The sequence below is a fragment of the Anolis carolinensis genome, unplaced genomic scaffold (genome assembly GCF_035594765.1).
Source record: "Anolis carolinensis isolate JA03-04 unplaced genomic scaffold, rAnoCar3.1.pri scaffold_17, whole genome shotgun sequence".
NCBI classification, from domain to species: domain Eukaryota; kingdom Metazoa; phylum Chordata; class Lepidosauria; order Squamata; family Dactyloidae; genus Anolis; species Anolis carolinensis.
In genome coordinates, this window is record NW_026943827.1 from 578,276 (window position 1) to 596,538 (window position 18,263).

The 18,263-nt window shown below is 43.6% G+C and overlaps 2 protein-coding genes across 2 annotated transcripts in view; both read right to left on the minus strand.

The window, feature by feature from the left end:
* Positions 1-18,263, minus strand: part of LOC134294564 (uncharacterized) — a 406,638-nt gene that overhangs the window by 174,011 nt on the left and 214,364 nt on the right. The window lies entirely within an intron of this gene.
* LOC134294569 (zinc finger protein 850-like) lies at positions 10,183-17,726 on the minus strand. The gene has a single exon (XM_062966112.1). It carries the CDS (start codon positions 12,198-12,200, stop codon positions 10,335-10,337), a length of 1,866 nt encoding a protein of 621 aa, XP_062822182.1. The 5' UTR covers positions 12,201-17,726; the 3' UTR covers positions 10,183-10,334.

The window sequence follows — 18,263 nt, forward strand, 5'->3', positions numbered from 1 at the left end:
CGGGCCGCATGGACACAAGGTTAAAAACTCGGGGTAAGAAGAGATAAGAATAAAACCATGGGGAACAGGGTCTACAGAATACATGTTGGGGAGAGAAACACAGGAGGTATATACAATTACTCTCCGAAAGCACACCGGAAGAGCCATGTTTTTAAAACTTTCCTAAAGGCTAAAAGAGTGGGGGCTAGCCTGATCTCAATGGGCAGTGAGTTCCACAAACGGGGGGCCACCGCAGAAAAGGCCCTCTCCCTTGTTCCCACAAGGCGGGCCTGTGATAAAGGCAGTGGAGACAGGAGGGCCTCCCCAGATGAACGAAGGGCTCGGGCAGGTTTATAGTAGGAGATGCGGTCACGAAGGTAGGCGGGTCCCAAACCGTTTAGGGCTTTATAAATGATGGTCTGCACCTTGAATTGGGACCGGAAGATGAACGGCAGCCAGTGGAGCTCCTTGAACAGGGCAGTGGATCTCTCCCTGAAACTCGCTCCCGTTATTAATCTGGCCGCCGAGCGTTGGACTAGTTGTAATTTCCGGGCCGTCTTCAAGGGAAGCCCCACGTAGAGCGCATTACAGTAGTCCAGTCTAGAGGTAACTAAGGCGTGCACCACCGTGGTCAAGTCAGACTTCACGAGGTATGGTCGCAGTTGGCGCACAAGTTTGAGTTGTGCAAAAGCCCTCCCGGCCACCGCCGACACCTGCGCCTCAAGCGTCAACGCTGAGTCCAGGAGGACCCCCAAACTGCAGACCTGTGATTTCAGGGGGAGTGCAACCCCGTCCAGCACAGGTTGCCACCCAATACCCCGATCCGACGCGCGACTGACCAGGAGGGCCTCTGTCTTGTCAGGATTGATCCTCAGCTTGTTCCTCCTCATCCAGTCCGCCACAGCGGCCAGACACTGGTTCAGCATCCGAGGGGCTTCCTTGGAGTCAGGTGGGAACGAGTAGTGGATTTGTGTGTCATCTGCGTAGAGATGGCAACGCCCTCCAAAACTCCGGATGACCTCTCCCAGCGGTTTCATGTAGATGTTGAAAAGCATGGGGGATAGAATAGACCCTTGCGGGACCCCACAGGTCAAAGGCCAGGGGTCCGAGCAGGTGTCCCCCAGCTTCACCAACTGGGAACGGCCCTCCAGGAAGGACCGGAGCCACTGCAAAACAGTACCCCCAAGGCCCATCCCAGAGAGCCTCCCCAGAAGGATACCATGGTCGATGGTATCGAAAGCCGCAGAGATGTCCAGGAGAACCAGCAGGGTCACACTCCCCCTGTCCAGTTCCCTGCGGAGGTCATCCACCAAGGCCACCAAAGCCGTCTCAGTGCTGTGCCCAGGCCTGAAGCCAGACTGCGAGCGGTCCAGAAAATCAGTGTCATCGAGGAACCCCTGGAGCTGCGTGGCAACCACCCGCTCCAGAACCTTGCCCAAAAATGGGAGGTTGGAAATTGGTCTGTAGTTGTTACATACGGATGGGTCTAACGAGGACTTTTTAAGTAGCGGTTTTACTACTGCCTGCTTAAAGCAGGATGGAACTGACCCCTGGCACAAAGAGGCATTAATTATAGCCACAAACCAATCCAACAGCCCCTCTTTGGCCAGCTTAACCAGCCAAGAGGGACAAGGATCCAGAGCGCAAGTGGTCGCCCTCACAGACCCAAGAATCCCCTCCACGTCATCCGGAAGAACAAGCCGGAAAGAATCCCACAAGATCGGACAGACAGGTACCTCGGTTACCTCCGCTGGAACTACAATTAAACTGGAGTCCAACTCACGGCGTATCTGAGCAACTTTGCCTGCAAAATGGTGCGCGAAATCGCTGCACCTGGCTGCCAAGTCATCGGGGAGCCCCTGGGTCTCAGGAGGCCGCAGAAACTCTCCCACAACTCGGAACAGCTCAGTTGGCCTATTGGCCGCAGACGCTATGCGAGCAGTCGTGAAAGCTTTCCTGGCTGCTCGCAAAGCCACGGAGTAAGCCTTAATAGCGGCTTGGTCTGACACGTCCTGAGATTTCCTCCAGATGCACTCTAGTCCCCTCCTCGCACGCTTCATCACGGCCAGCTCCTCAGTGAACCAAGGGGTCGACGTGGCTCTGCGCAACGAGAGGGGACGTTCGGGAGCGATCATGTCCAATGCCCTTGCCAGCTCACTATTATAGCGATCAGCCAGGACATCGACAGGATCGCCAGTCTCCAGAACAGGAGGATCCCCAAGAGACCTCAGGAGTCCATCCGGATCCATCAGCCTCCTGGGTCGGACCATCTTAGTGGGTCCACCACCCCTGCGGAGGTTAGAAGACACGGCGAAACTTACACATATCAGATGATGGTCAGACCATGACAATGGAAGAATATTTTGCTCTTCCACTCTGACTGTTCCACCGTCCACAATAAAAACAAGGTTTCCCCGAAAATAAGACCTCCCCAAAGAATAAGACCTAGCAGGGGTTTGGGGGGATTGCCAAATATAAGGCCTCCCCTGAAAGTAAGACCTAGCAACTAAGGCTGCAGCAGAGTTCCATTGGGAAGCATGGCTGCAGGGCTAAAGCAGAAGAGGGCTTTCCACTCGTCCTGCTGCTTCTGCTCCTTAAAGGTACAGGACGCATTGGGATTCTCCTCTCATCCTTATTCCTATCCTATGCCCTGAAACATTATTTTATACTATTATTCTATTGCCATATTATTATCATCATATTCTGTTACTATTATTATATCCCATTATTATATTATCCTATTAATATATTTTATATCATTATATTATATTTTTCTATTATTATTATATCATTATATTATTATTCTATTCTATTTTCATATTATTATTCTGTTATTATTATATTCCATTTTATATTATCCTATTAATATATTTTATATCATTATATTCTATACTATTATTCTATTATATTATCCTATTATTATTTTATCATTATTAGCATATTCTTTTATTATTATATTCCATTTTATATTTTCCTATTAATATATTTTATATCATTCTATTCCATTCTATTATTCTATTCTATTATCCTATTATTATATTATCTAATTAATATATTGTATATCATTATATTATTATTATATTATATTATTATTATAGTATATTATATTATTCATCATTCATGACTACATTGAAACTAGAATAGAGAGAAATCAGTGTGGAAACCTTGGGAAACCTAAACTGCAAGAGGTACCATAGATTGTTGCACATGGAAATAATGGGAGTAACAAGAAATTCTTGATAGGATTCACAGTTTGTCTGGTTATGCTGGTTTGTGATGACAACTACTTTGCAGTATATAATAAATGTTCATTTTGTTGTTCAACAATAAATGTGAGCTCTTCTTCATGGAAAAATAAGACATCCCCTGAAAATAAGACCTAGTGCATCTTTGGGAGCAAAAATTAATATAAGACCCTGTCTTATTTTCGGGGAAACAGGGTAGTACGTTATAAAAACAAGATAAATGAGTGAGGATTACAGTCAGGGAGGGGGGAAAGGGTTACATAATACTGGGACTAAAAAAGGGGGAAACAGGGAAGGGAAAGTTAGGGTGGGGTATTCGAAACAAAACTTCCATTCTTTCCCCTTTCGGTACATTACGTTGCGTTTACATTTCTTACATTGTCCCGGTCCATTCTACAAATTAACATTTTCTATTGATATACAATTCCACTTTTTCCCAATTTGTCTTCTTTATCGGCTTTCCTCTAATTTCTTTCAAATACCAAGTTAGTTTGTCCATATTCTTTCTTTCTTCTAGTTTCTCCAACCATTGCTCAGTCCGTGGGATCTGATCTGTCTTCCATGGTTTCGCTAGGGTTATTCTGGCCGCTGTCGAAATAGATGTAAAGAGTTTATCATCATTTGTATTTAATTCTAAAGATGTGTCCGTGATTCCTAGTAAATATAGTTCGGGTTTCATTGTAAAAATTTTATCTAAAATTTTTTGTGTCTCTACGTGAACCATTCTCCAAAATTTTTGTACTCTTTCACAAATCCACCATAAGTGGTAGAAGGAACCTTCAAGTGATTTACATTTCCAACAGTTTTTTTTGGTACTTTTTATACATTAACTAGCTGTGCCCGGCCACGCGTTGCTGTGGCGAAGTCTGGTGGTCTGGGAAATCAAGTCTTGAGGAATTGGTGGTAGTTAAGGTCAAGGGTCAAGGTTTTCCCCAGACATTAAGTCCAGTCGTGTCTGACTCTGGGGGTTGGTGCTCATCTCCATTTCTAAGCCGAAGAGCCGGCGTTGTCCGTAGACTCCTCCAAGGTCATGTGGGATGACTGCATGGAGCGGCGTTACCTTCCCACCGGAGCAGTACCTATTGATGCACTCACATTTGCATGTTTTCGAACTTCTGGGTTGGCAGAAGCTGGGGCTAACAGTGGGGGCTCTCTCCGCTCCCCCAATTCAACCCTGTGGCCTTTCGGTCCAGAACTTCAGCAGCTCAGAGCTTTAACACGCTGCGCCATCAGGGGATATTATTTCCTAAAGGTTGTGAATATACAATATTTCTGATTGTTTTGTTTTTGTCTGTTGGAGGCAAGTATGAATGCTGCAATTAGGAAAAATGATTAGGATGTAATGGCCTTGCAGCTTTAAAGCCTGGCTGTTTCCTCCCTGAGTGATTTGTTTGTTGGGAGGTGTTAGCTGGCCCTGATTGTTTCCTGTCTGGAATTACCTTGTTTTCAGAGTGGTGTTGTTTGCGATATTTTATGTGCGTCTACTGTCTGTAGCCCTGAGAAAACAGAGGATTGGCCAGACTTTGATGATGGGAATCCTTTGTTGGGAGGTGTTAGCTGGCCCTGATTGTTTTCTGTGTGGAATTCCCCTATTTTCAGAGTGTTGTTCTTTATTTAGTGTTCTGATTTTAGAGATTGTATTGTTCTGTTTTATTATACCACATTAATTTTTATATATTCTGATTTTAGTGTTTTTGAATACTTGGAGCCAGATTGTATTCATTTTCACGGTTGACCGCAACACAATAATAATAATAATAATAATAATAATAATAGTAAGGATAGTAATGATAGTAATAATAATGACTTTGGTAATACATAGTGCTTCACTGCCTTCTCAGCTTCCTTTCTGGAAGAATCCTTTCTTGGGAGGTGTTAGCTGGCCCTGATTGTTTCCTTTGTGGAATTTCCAATTTCCTTGCTTTATTTACTTTCTTTATTTCTTTATTACTGTCCTGGTTTTAGAGATTATATTGTTCTGCATTATTCTATCCTAGAAATTATTTCATATCAAAGTAGAATCTCACTTATCGAACATTCGCATATCCAATGTTCTGGATTATCCAACAGAGTCTGCCTTTTCATAATCAATGTTTTTGTAGTCAGTGTTTCAAATTCATTGTGATATTTTACTGGTAAATTTGTAAATACAGTACAGTAGAGTCTCACTTATCCAACATAAGTGGGCTGGCAAAATGTTGGATAACCGAATATGTTGGATAATAAGGAGGCGTTAAGGAAAAGCCTATTAAATATCAAATTAGGTTATGATTTTACAAATGAAACACCAAAACATCATGTTAGACAACAAATTTGGCAGAAAAAGTAGTTCAATACGCAGTAATGCTATGTAGTAATTACTGTATTTATGAATTTAGCACCAAAATATCACAATATATTGAAAACATGGACTACAAAAATGCGTTGGATAATCCAGAACGTTGGATAAGCGAGTGTTGGATAAGTGAGACTCTACTGTAATTACTACATAGCATTACTGCGCATGGAACTACCTTTTCTGTCAAATTTGTTGTATATTATGATGTTTTGATGCTTAATTTGTATAACGATTACCTAATTTGATGTTTAATTGGCTTTTCCTGAATCCCTTCTTATTATCCAATATATTTACTTATCCTGCCGGCCTGTTTACGTTGGATAAGTGAGACTCTACTGTATATTTCTAATCTTAAATTATCTGCTTAGAACTGGATTATATGAGGCCCCTTCTTCACAGCTGTATAAAATGCACACTGAAGTGGATTATATGGCAGTGTGGACTCAAGATAATCCAGTGCCAAGCAGATAATATAAGATTAGAAATGGGTTATAGAGCTGTGTGGAGGGGCCTTGAGTCTACACTGCCATATAATCCAGTGCAAATTAGATAATCTGTGGAAGAAGCCTCAGTGAGGCCTAAATCTCCCTGTCCCCTAACTGAAACCTGGCTGTCCCTTGGTTGCTAGGCAACCAAGTGGGCAGAGATTAGCCCTCTAAACTGGCAGCTATTGGATAAAAACAATTATTCCTTTCCCTCTAATTAGGACTTTATTTTTCTTTTCTTTTTGTTGTATCAACCTAGAGGCGTGGATGATGGGTTGTGTTGTCAAATTTCGAGGTTGGGGGGCCTGTAGTTTTGTTGTTTTGTCCACTGCCCTGATGCCATCACTCTTTTATATATATAGATGATAATTTTTTGGGAGTCATATACCACCTGTGGAATAATTTTAGCCAATTCTCCTTCAAGTCCCAGGCGTATGTATATTTTAATTTTTTATTCCAAATTTGTTCCCATTCTTCAAATCTTATCGGACGCCCAATATTCCTTGCCCAGTTTACCATACATTGCTTCACAGATTCGGATTCAGTAGACCATTCCAGTAAAACATTGTAAATTTTCGATATTTCCTTTTTCTTAATTTGTAACAGCTTATCCCATCTTTCCCCCTCTTCACAAAATCCCAATTGCCTATCTATATATATAAAAGAGTGATGGCATCACGGCGACCCACAAAACAACAAAACTACAGGCCCCCCAACCTCGAAATTTGACAACAGAACCCATCATCTACGGCTCTAGGTTGATACAACCAAAAGAAAAGAAAAATAAAGTCCTAACTAGAGAGAGAGAGGAATAATTGCTTTTATCCAATTGCTGCCAGTTAGAAGGCTAAGCTCCTCCAACTTGGTCTCCTAGCAACCCAATAAAAAATAATAAAAAACACTAAAAAATAATAAAAAACACTAAAAAATTAATACAATAAAATACCATAATAACAAAAAATAACTAAAAATTATACAAGAAAATAATAAAATATAATAAATAAAAAGATAACTTACAATGAAATTAATTAAAAAATACAAATAACGTCAAATAAAAATTACACAACAATTTTTAACCAATACCACCAACACTTTGCCACAGCAACGCGTGGCCGGGCACAGCTAGTCTTTTATAAATTGATCTTTGGGAGTTGTAGATACTGGGATTTAGAGTTCACCTGCATCCAGAGACACTGGGACCACCACCGACAATAGACCGGGACCAAACGTGGCACAGAACCACCAAGACTAACTTAATGTACTGGAGGAGTTGGTGGGAACTGACCCACCATGTTGGGAGCTGTAGTTCAACTACTACTACGAAGATGCGCCTAGAGAGCAAATTTGCCCAGTATGACACACTTTAACCAGTGATGGAGTTTGTCTCCATTTTCTATCACGTACACCAAATTCCCAGTTTCATCATTTTGAACAAAGCTTACGTTACATTTACATTGACAGGACCAAACCTGGCACACAGAAACCCCAGACCAGGGGTCCCCAAACTTTTTAAACGGGGGGCCAGTTCACGGTTCCTCAGACCCTTGGAGGGCCGGACTATAGCTGAAAAAAAACAAACCTATAAATAAATTCCTATGAACACTGCACATCTCTTATTCTGAAGTAAAAAATAACCCAAACAGGATCAAATACAGCCTCAATGTTAATCATAATCATAATAAAAAAATAAAAAGGGTTGGATGCATCACACAGACCTAAATGCTTGGGAACTTGTGATTTTGTGATATGTGATGCCTCATGGGCCTTGTAGTCCTGCTCCTAGTGCCATCGTGACAGATGAAGACGAAAACATGGGGGTTTCACCGGTTCAACAAGAGCCGGAATCTTTCCAGCTGCCGGATGTTGATGTTTTCGCCCAAGAGCCCAGTAAAACAGACCTTGGGCATTCCTCAGCCCCGTTCCCTAGGAGACAGTCCTATTCTGCAGACAGGGGAGTGAGAGAACAGACTCGCAGGAGCTTACGGATTGCAGCTAAACAACAGGCTGATTAGCCATGCTTCCCTTGGGAAATTCTAAGGAGTTTCACATCTGGACAAAGTTGGGTTTCGTTTCCCGTTCTCTAGGGAAAGAGGTCGAGACCCCAATATAGGTGCCTGGCACGTTAGAATTGTTGCGGAGTCAACAGAGCAGCTCCAGAAGCAACTTCGTGTTTCCAGCCTTGTGTGGACTTCGCAAAGTCCGCAACCCCAGTTCCTTGCCTTCCGGATCAAGTATTCAAGATTTGTCTAGCTTCGTTTTTAGCCACGGACCTTGTTCTTAGAATCTCTGTTTCGCCTTGTTCCTAGTCACGGACCTTGTTTAATGATTCAAGTTTGTTTCCAGCCTTGTTCTCAAGCTACCTTGGACTTCAAAGACTCTGGGCATTTTCCCCACACTATTGCTTGGCAATAGTGTGTGTTTCGGTTATTGGATTACAAACTTTGAACTCTAATATCATTTATTGGACAATACATTTTTGGACTATATTTGACCTCATTTGATAGGTCTGCTTCTGAACTATATTCTTCACTTGTTTTTATTACTTTTAAATATTTACTTAATAAAGATATTAGATAGATATTGGTCTCTGCGTCTGGTTCTTGGTGCTCCGTTGCCTCGGGCGTGACAGATACGAAATCCAGCATACCGTATATACTTGAGTATAAGCCGACCCAAATATAAGCCGATACACCGAATTTTACCACAAAACAACTGGGAAAACATTGACTCCAGTATAAGCCGAGGGTGGGAAATTTCAGAAATAAAAACAGATACCAATAAAATTACATTAATTGAGGCCATCGGTAGGTTAAATGTTTTTGAATATTTACATAATGCTCAAATTTAAGATAAGACTGTCCAGCTCTGATCAAATCATTATTCTCATCTTCTTCAATGTACATGTGCTTATGTATCCTTTTAATAATAATAGAGTAAAATAATACATGTAATAATAATAATAATAATAATAAATAGAGTAAAATAATGCATGTAATAATAAATAGAGTAAAATAATAAATGCAATAATAATAAGAAGATCCGAGTGAAATAATAAATGTATTAATAATACTGAAATAATAAAAATAGAGTAAAATAAATGTAATAGTAGCAAAAATAACAGAGAAAAATAATAAATGTAATACAGTAGAGTCTCACTTATCCAACATAAACGGGCCAGCAGAATGTTGGATAAGCGAATATGTTGGATAATAAGGAGGGATTAAGGAAAAACCTATTAAACATCAAATTAGGTTATGATTTTACAAACTAAGCACGAAAACATCATGTTATACAACAAATTTGACAGAAAACGTAGTTCAATACGCAGTAATGCTATGTAGAAATTACTGTATTTACGAATTTAGCACCAGAATATCACAATGTATTGAAAACATTGACTACAAAAATGTGTTGGATAATCCAGAACGTTGGATAAGCGAGTGTTGGATAAGTGAGACTCTACTGTAATACCAATAATAATAGAGAAAAAAATAAATATACCATAGAATATTATAAATCATAAAAAATTACAATTTACAGCCTGAGGAAGGAGAAGCCGAAGGGAGAGAAAAGGAGCCCAAGCGGCAACGGGAGGAGAAGGAGGCAATTGATCAACACACGATTGGTTGATAAAGACTTAAAATAGTGTATAAATACTAAAATAATGTATAAATATGTAGCATCCCTACTTCATGGATTTTCACTTATTGCGGGTGGTCCTGGAACCTAACCCCCGTGATAGGTGAGGGAACACTGAGTTTTAGTTCAATCTTTCCACAATACTCCACATGTGATGAAATGTCCCAACTTTGAGCTTGCATTTCCAAAATTTGCAAGAGTTGTTTTTCTACATTTTAGAATGACACTCTGGTGTCAATTAATACCATTCTCTCCAGAGTGAATTCTATGATATCTATTCCATGAAAAGCTCTGTCCACACTCCATGCATTTCTATGGTTTCTCCCCAGTGTGAGTCCTTTGATGTGAATGTAGAGTTGAACAACCACTGAAGCTCTGTCCACACTCCATGCATTTCTATGGTTTCTGCCCAGTGTGAGTCCTTTGATGTGAATGTAGAGTTGAACAACCACTGAAGCTCTGTCCACACTCCATGCATTTCTATGGTTTCTCCCCAGTGTGAGTCCTTTGATGTGAATGTAGAGTTGAACAACCACTGAAGCTCTGTCCACACTCCATGCATTTCTATGGTTTCTGCCCAGTGTGAGTCCTTTGATGTGAATGTAGAGTTGAACAACCACTGAAGCTCTGTCCACACTCCATGCATTTCTATGGTTTTTCCCCAGTGTGGGTCCTTTGATGTCTACGTAGTCCTGAACTACGAGCAAAGCTCTGTCCACACTCCAGGCAGTTATAGGGTTTCTCCCCAGTGTGAGTCCTTTGATGGGAACGTAAGTGTCCCTTCTGAGTGAAGCTCTGTCCACACTCCAGGCATTTATAGGGTTTCTCCCCAGTGTGAGTCCTTTGATGGGAACGTAGTCCTGAACTATGAGTGAAGCTCTGTCCACACTCCAGGCAGTTATAGGGTTTCTCCCCAGTGTGAGTCCTTTGATGGGAACGTAAGTGTCCCTTCTGAGTGAAGCTCTGTCCACACTCCAGGCATTTATAGGGTTTCTCCCCAGTGTGAGTCCTTTGATGGGAACGTAGTCCTGAACTATGAGTGAAGCTCTGTCCACACTCCAGGCAGTTATAGGGTTTCTCCCCAGTGTGAGTCCTTTGATGTGAACGTAGATTTGAACTAAAAGCAAAGCTCTGTCCACACTCCAGGCATTTATATGGTTTCTCCCCAGTGTGAGTTCTTTGATGTGAACGTAGTCCTGAACTACAAACAAAGCTCTGTCCACACTCCAGGCATTTATATGGTTTCTCCCCAGTGTGAGTCCTTTGATGTCTATGTAAGCTTCCCTTCCGAGCAAAGCTCTGTCCACACTCCAGGCAGTTATAGGGTTCCTCCCCAGTGTGAGTTCTTTGATGTGAACGTAGTCCTGAACTACAAACAAAGCTCTGTCCACACTCCAGGCATTTATATGGTTTCTCCCCAGTGTGAGTCCATTGATGTGAACGTAATCCTGAACTACAAGTATAGCTTTGTCCACACTCCAGGCATTTATAGGGTTTCTCCCCAGTGTGAGTTCTTTGATGTGAACGTAGATTTGAACTACGAGCAAAGCTCTGTCCACACTCCAGGCAGTTATAGGGTTTCTCCCAGGTGTGAGTTCTTTGATGTCTATGTAAGTGTCCCTTCTGAGCAAAGCTTTGTCCACACTCCAGGCAGTTATAGGGTTTCTCCCCAGTGTGAGTCCTTTGATGTGAACGTAATCCTGAACTACAAGTATAGCTTTGTCCACACTCCAGGCATTTATAGGGTTTCTCCCCAGTGTGAGTTCTTTGATGTAAACGTAGTCCTGAACTACGAGTATAGCTCTGTCCACACTCCAGGCATTTATAGGGTTTCTCCCCAGTGTGAGTTCCTTGATGTGAACGTAGTCCTGAACTACGAGCAAAGCTCTGTCCACACTCCAGGCAGTTATAGGGTTTCTCCCCAGTGTGAGTTCTTTGATGTGAACGTAGATTTGAACTAAAAGCAAATCTCTGTCCACACTCCAGGCAGTTATAGGGTTTCTCCCCAGTGTGAGTCCTTTGATGTGAATCTAAGTGTCCCTTTTGAGTAAAGCTCTGTCCACACTCCAGGCAGTTATAGGGTTTCTCCCCAGTGTGAGTTCTTTGATGTGAATGTAGACTTCCATTATGAGCAAAGCTCTGTCCACACTCCGGGCATTTAAAAGGTTTCTCCCCAGTGTGAGTCCTTTGATGTGAACGTAGAACTGAACTCTCAGTGAAGCTCTGTCCACACTCCGGGCATTTAAAAGGTTTCTCCCCAGTGTGAGTCCTTTGATGTGAACGTAGACCTGAACTCCCAGTGAAGCTCTGTCCACACTCCGGGCATTTAAAAGGTTTCTCCCCAGTGTGAGTCCTTAGATGTGAATATAGGCCTGAACTATGAGTGAAGCTCTTTTCACACTCCGGGCATTTAAAAGGTTTCTCCCCAGTGTGAGTCCTTTCATGCAGTAGCAGATTGCTCCTCCAACTGAAGCTCTTTCCACACTCAAGGCATGTATAGGGTTTCTCCTCCATGTCGACAGTTTTGTGATATGCACACGTGAGTGTTCCCTTTTTCTTTCTGATCAAAATTGAGTTCCACAAGATTGGCACCTAGAGAGGATTTCTTCTTCCCACAGGATTTCTTTCATTATTGCCCTTTGGTTTCCAAATTCCTCAATCTCCACTAGATATTGATATTTTCTTTTTATGCCCGTGGTGACTTCATAGGGTCTTCATTTCCCTGATCAAGAAAGAAGAGCAAAAGGTTAAACATGAACCTGCAAACTTCCTTTATTTCCAAGATGATCCTCTTTTCCATTCAGTGCTTGTGTTGAAAATTGAACTACCCAGAAATGGAGATATGAAGGGTCTCAAGGACACACAGAAACAAGCAAAGGTGATCACAGATTTATGAACTATAAGGGATGGATTCAGAAGGAAAGAAGGGAGGGAGGATGAAAATAATGAGTGATTGATGGAAGGAAAGAGGGATGGATGGAAGAAAAAGGGACCTTCGTACAATACTAAAGAACCACATTGGTTTTGTTGGCTTGACCTAAACATGGGTAAAGAAACACAAGGCAGACAGTCAAACAGACCATAGACAGGACGTCATTCACTCTGAATAATGGGTTTCCTTGAATTACCAGCATAAGTTAAATCTTAAGAGGCACAATGATCCCTTTCCTGATGATTTCATGAATTTCAGGTTCCCTTTCAGGCCACAAGGGATCCCAGGTCCGTCTCCTGTGCATCCCAAATTGGGCCTCTGCTGCCACCACATTTCCTACATCTCTCAAAGGAACCCCAAATTCCCAAAGATGTTGCCTTCCTGCCTGGCAAATTCAACACCCCATTTAGGCATGCTGAGATCTCCACAGAACTGGTCTCGCCTGGACTAAGTCCCCGTTGGATTGTTCACTCCCTTGGTTGAGCCGCAGGACGGCATGCAAATTCACAGGCACAGCGCAGTCGGGAAACCCTCCTTCCTGCCCAGCCCTTTCCACCCTGTCCATTTCCGCCTCTATTTCCTGCCCTCTGTTGTGGGGAAAGGCTTTTCAGCAGGTGAAGGCGATTGAGAGAAACACGGGTTATGTGCACAGGGTTGTAGGAACGTGTCTGCCGTAATCTAAGCCATTAAATCCCAACCTGGGGAAGAACGGCACCCACTCTGTCCATTCCTGTCCTGGAAGATGCCTCACAAATGACTTACTGAGCATGAGCAAAACAGAAGGAAAAGGGAGGGAGCAGATAATTCAATTGCCCCCTCCCCTGGCATTAAATAAAAGTATGGGCCTCAATATTTGGCCAACCAAAAGGAAATCTTGAGAAAAACAGAGGCTGTGGGGAAAAAAGTCTGCCTGGATACTTTTTGGAGGATGCCTCCAAGGGCCCGTCCAGACAGTCCCTTCATCCCAGGAGCTTCCGTAGTAAACAGTAGGGTGGCCAGACACCGTTCCCTGTAAACCCAAAAGCAACCGCTAGAAAAGGCAAAAAACGCGAGATTTCCAGGTGTGGGAATATCGTGGTTTTTGCCAAATATCCAGATCTTCGCATGTCTGCATGTCCCTGGAATCGGAAATCACAGGATTTTTGAACTGGGTTTGTTCCCGGGTTTTAGATGCTTGTTCATGATTGGTTGGTTCCTAAAAGGAAGGTGACACTCGAGTAAGAAGGCAAAAACTTTGGCCAGGGAAGAGGAACTTCACCCTTCACCTGTTTAATGAAGGTTGTGGCTGAAAAATCGAGTTCCTGGGGTGCAACAAGTACCTTCACAGTAAGCAGTACACAATGACACAGGAGCAGACACTTTCAAACCAGGAACAGAATGCCATCATTACTATAATTACTCACACTTTGTTGTATGCCATCGGTGAAGACAGGTTTTGTAGTGTACTTGCGCCAGGGAACAACATGATGATATTGCCAGGCTATATATGTTGGTTCCTCATTGGGTGTGTGCTGACAACATGGGTAACGTAAATGACAAATGCTTACTACGGGCTGTTGGGACAGGGACGTGCTGGAGAGGAATGTAAATATATAGAGACAAGGTCATGCAGGTGGCTAATAGGGAAAGTCATGTGGAACCTAGGAACAGCGCCCTGTTGTTCGATGCCACAAGTACACAACCAAATCTGTCTGGACAGATGGCCAGGCAGCCAGGCTGTAAAAGTAGAAGATAAGGACAAACTTCTGTTCCTGGCTTACAATTGCCTGTTCCTGTTTTATTGTGCAGTGCTGACTTGGGCAAGGTGGCCCTGCCCCATTAGGTTTGTTTGTGTGGCAAATACTTCATGAAACGTTTGGAGGGCAGTTTCTCTGGCCAGGACAAAGAACGGAACTGTTGCAGTGATCCACATATCTGAATCTCTGCAAATCTGCATCTTGCCATTTTAAAAAAAAAACCCGCTGAGGTTTCAGGCAGAAGTCCTGCAGCAACCATTTTGGGAGCCTCTAACTCTCGGAACAAAGCAGCAAGTCTGGACAATGGAGGCAGAAATCCCAGGACCAACAGGTCTGTATGTGGACCTCTTCTGAAGTTCTGGGATCTTTTGCCCCTGTTTAAAACCCGTGATTTAGTGCTGTCTGGAAGTGCCCCAAGTGGCCTCTACAAGGTCCAAAATGCTGTTCTCTGCTTCTGAAAGGCTTCCCTGACCTGGGACACACCTACCATGTAGAACAAACACAAACTGAGTCCAACCTCAGCTGCCATAGATCAATACTATAGAATGTTTGGGAGTTGCCATTCAATAAGGCATCAGCTGTCATGGATCACTCTATCTTCGAAGGAAGCCTTAGGAGTGACCATGCCATCAAAGAGCTGTGAACAAGAAGCTGTTAATGATGACCATCTGGGTGATCAAGGGTGGGAGAGGGAAGGTAACCATAATGGTTGTTATGGAGACAGCAGTTAGGTTCCATGGGAATGTGTAAACAATGAGGCGGTGAAAGGAAACAGGGAAGAGATATAACCTGGTGCATTAGGGTTAGAGCTTAGAAGCAACTTTCTTTCTGACATTAAGCCCTGTCTCTTCGAAAGGCTCTTTCTCTACCAACAATGAGAGGTGTGTAGCAGCAGGATGTCAGAGACTGGACACCTAGCGAGGCCTTAGAGACAACCCCGCAGGAGTTCTCCCCCTGTGGGACTGCAGCTCTCATGGCTGCCCTAGCACTCGACCCGTCATTTCTGGGAGAAGACCCAGAAGAGTCACTAAATTTGGGAGAGAATAGAGGACCACAGAGTTTGACCCAGTATCCTGTGGGCCAAGGAGTCCCAGGTCTCTAGAGGAATGGATCATCTTAGCGGGGAGAGTGGAGTATGACAAAGAGCAAGTGAGACAAGGAGCCAGGGATGGCGTCATCAGGAGAAACACCGCAATTGTCAGGATGCAAAAAGCCAACTGACCTTTTCACATCCGACCAGAGCAAAGGGGCGGGGAGAGCCGGAAGAGGAAGACCATTTGTTTGGAAAGACTGATTTATGACCTGCTCTGGGTTTCAAACATGGGAAAGAACTGTTGACGGGAAGGTGTGAATGGGAAGGGGGAAACGTGGGAGAGGGAGGGAAGAAGCATCTTGATATACTGGGGGGGCTGGCGGAAAAGGGACAGTGTAAGCTTTGTGATCATCTTGGCAAGGCGGATTCAATAAAGTTTCCATAGCCCCAGCTGTGTGAGCCTACCTTTGTGTCCTACACCTTCCAAGGACTGACAGCAATAGCCTTGGGAGGAGGAGGTCCACAGAATCCTCCACAAGGATGGTTGAGCAGCCAGGAAAGAAAAGGACAACGGGATCCTTGTTTCCCATGCGGGAAGGAAAGCCGTCGAGCAGCAGAGTGCTGGAGGGAGCCACATCGGCCCAGGGAGAGAAAGGACAGTCCCGACAGGCCCCACCAGCTAGAATGGGGAAGGACAAAGCCCACGGCCCTACACAGAGAGAGTGAGCACAGGGACCCATGCACCGACTGGGACAGCAAGGACTCCCTCCTGCTGGGAAACGAGAATGATCTGCTCTAAGGAATGCTCGACAGCAGATGTCAGCCACCAGGAGCATCATGCCAGCAGTGAGTCTGAACTGCAAGACCAGAAGAATACCCGACAAAATGGAGAAAGCTGCGATGCAAGATGGCATGGAGGTTCTGGCAGCTAAAAGTGAGAAACACCTGAACCATGAATTTGTACAATTAAAAAATTACTTTTTCGAATAACTGGGCCAACGCTGGGGACCCAAGCTAGTAATATACTGTATATATAATTATACAATCTATATATGCAGAAATGCTTGACCACTCCAACAACTATCATGTCAGACTACACAGAGAAGCCATTGAAATCCACAAGCATGTGGACAACTTCAACAGAAAGGAGGAAACCATGAAAATGAACAAATTCTGGCTACCAGTATTAAAAAACTCAAAACTCAGAACAGTAAATGGGAAGCAACACTCTGAGGGCAGAGGAGCCCCAAGGACGGCTAATGACTCTGAACAGGGGATGCCCCCCAGGCAAGAGACAAACCTTTCCAATGCTAATTAGGGTGATTAATTGCAACATTAATGCTGGCTTCCAACTGACAAAGGACTCTTGTCACACCCTGGACTCTCCACAGATATATATTTACCTTCCTTGCCTAGTTTATCCATGCCTCACAACCTCTGAGGATGCCTGCCATAGATGTGGGCGAAACATCAGGAGAGAATACTTCTGGAACATGGCCACACACCCCGAAAGACATACAACAACCCTATATATGCATAACCTGGCGCATATTATATAATCCGAGCTTGGGGACGAAGAAATCCTCCAAATGACCAAGGATCTGCCTTCCCACCCGGCTCATTCAAACCCACACTGAGGCTTGTTGGGATGTTCCCAAAATGAGTCCATGCTGAACGAAGTTCCATTCAGGCCATTCATTCCCTCAGTCGAACAGCGAGGAAAGAGCAAGGCGAGGAGATAAGCCAGTCCCGTCCGCCCCTCCTGTCAATCAAAACACGACCTGCAAGTTTGGACAGGCAAAAGGAAATCAAGAGGGAACTGGAGGTTGTGCAAAGAAAGGAAAGGTCTTCCCGGGATGCCTTTGGGAGGGAAGAGGCCTTCAAGGAGTCTCCAAAAGGCCTACATGGTTTCCTTTGATTCTGTAAGGCTTCCCTGATTTGGGCCACTAATGCAGCGTGACTCCATTTTAACTGCTCACTGAGACCAAATTCCTGGGAGTTGTAGTTTAAGAAGGCAAGAGCTTTCTGTGGCAGAGACATTTAGACACCACATGAAGCTACAGCTCCCAGGATTCTGCAGCACTGAGTCCCAGTAGTCAGTACAGTAGAGTCTGGCTCATCCAACATAATGGAGTCCCTGGGTAGATCAGGCGCGGGTCAACTTGGGCCCTCCCTCCAGGTACTTAAGTGGCTGAGGGGGAACAGGAAAGGTCCTGAAGCTGTTAGCAATGGTGGTTAGCAACTTTCTACCAAGTTACACTGTAATGTACACCGCCGGGAGGGGTGAGACGTGGTCGGCAAAGGTCGGAAGCTGTGCCCAACGGGAAAGGTCTCCGACGGCCGCGTCTCTTCCCTCCCGGTGAGCATTCTGTGTGCGGAAAGGCCCACTGCATTGTTCACATCTGGAGAAAGGACGAATGGGAGACCCACTAATTAAATAAGAGATGAAATGCAGACTTTTAAACCCCAGTGAAGAAGATTGGAGGTCAACAAAATCCCCTTCTCTGTCTTTTCCCTTCTTTCCATCCCATGTTCTACCTTATACCCCGAGAAAAAAAAAATCGCCTTCACCCAGGTGGTAGTTGTCCCTACTCTTATCCAGGACCCTTTCCTGTCCCTGATATTCCCATTTTATAACACTGTAATAAATATTTTTGTCAATTAAAATTATATTTTAAAATGCTAATATAATAGTGGTGCAGGAGACACGCCTTAAACAACAGGCCAGGAAATACTTTTAACCAAAAAGAGTGGGAGAAGAATTGGTTTCAGCAGGAACTTCCAAAAGAAATGGCCTGTTATTGTATATCCTCAAATTCTGGCAACCTCAAATGGTTAAGATAAAAAAAAGATTTCTAATGGCAATGATAAAATTA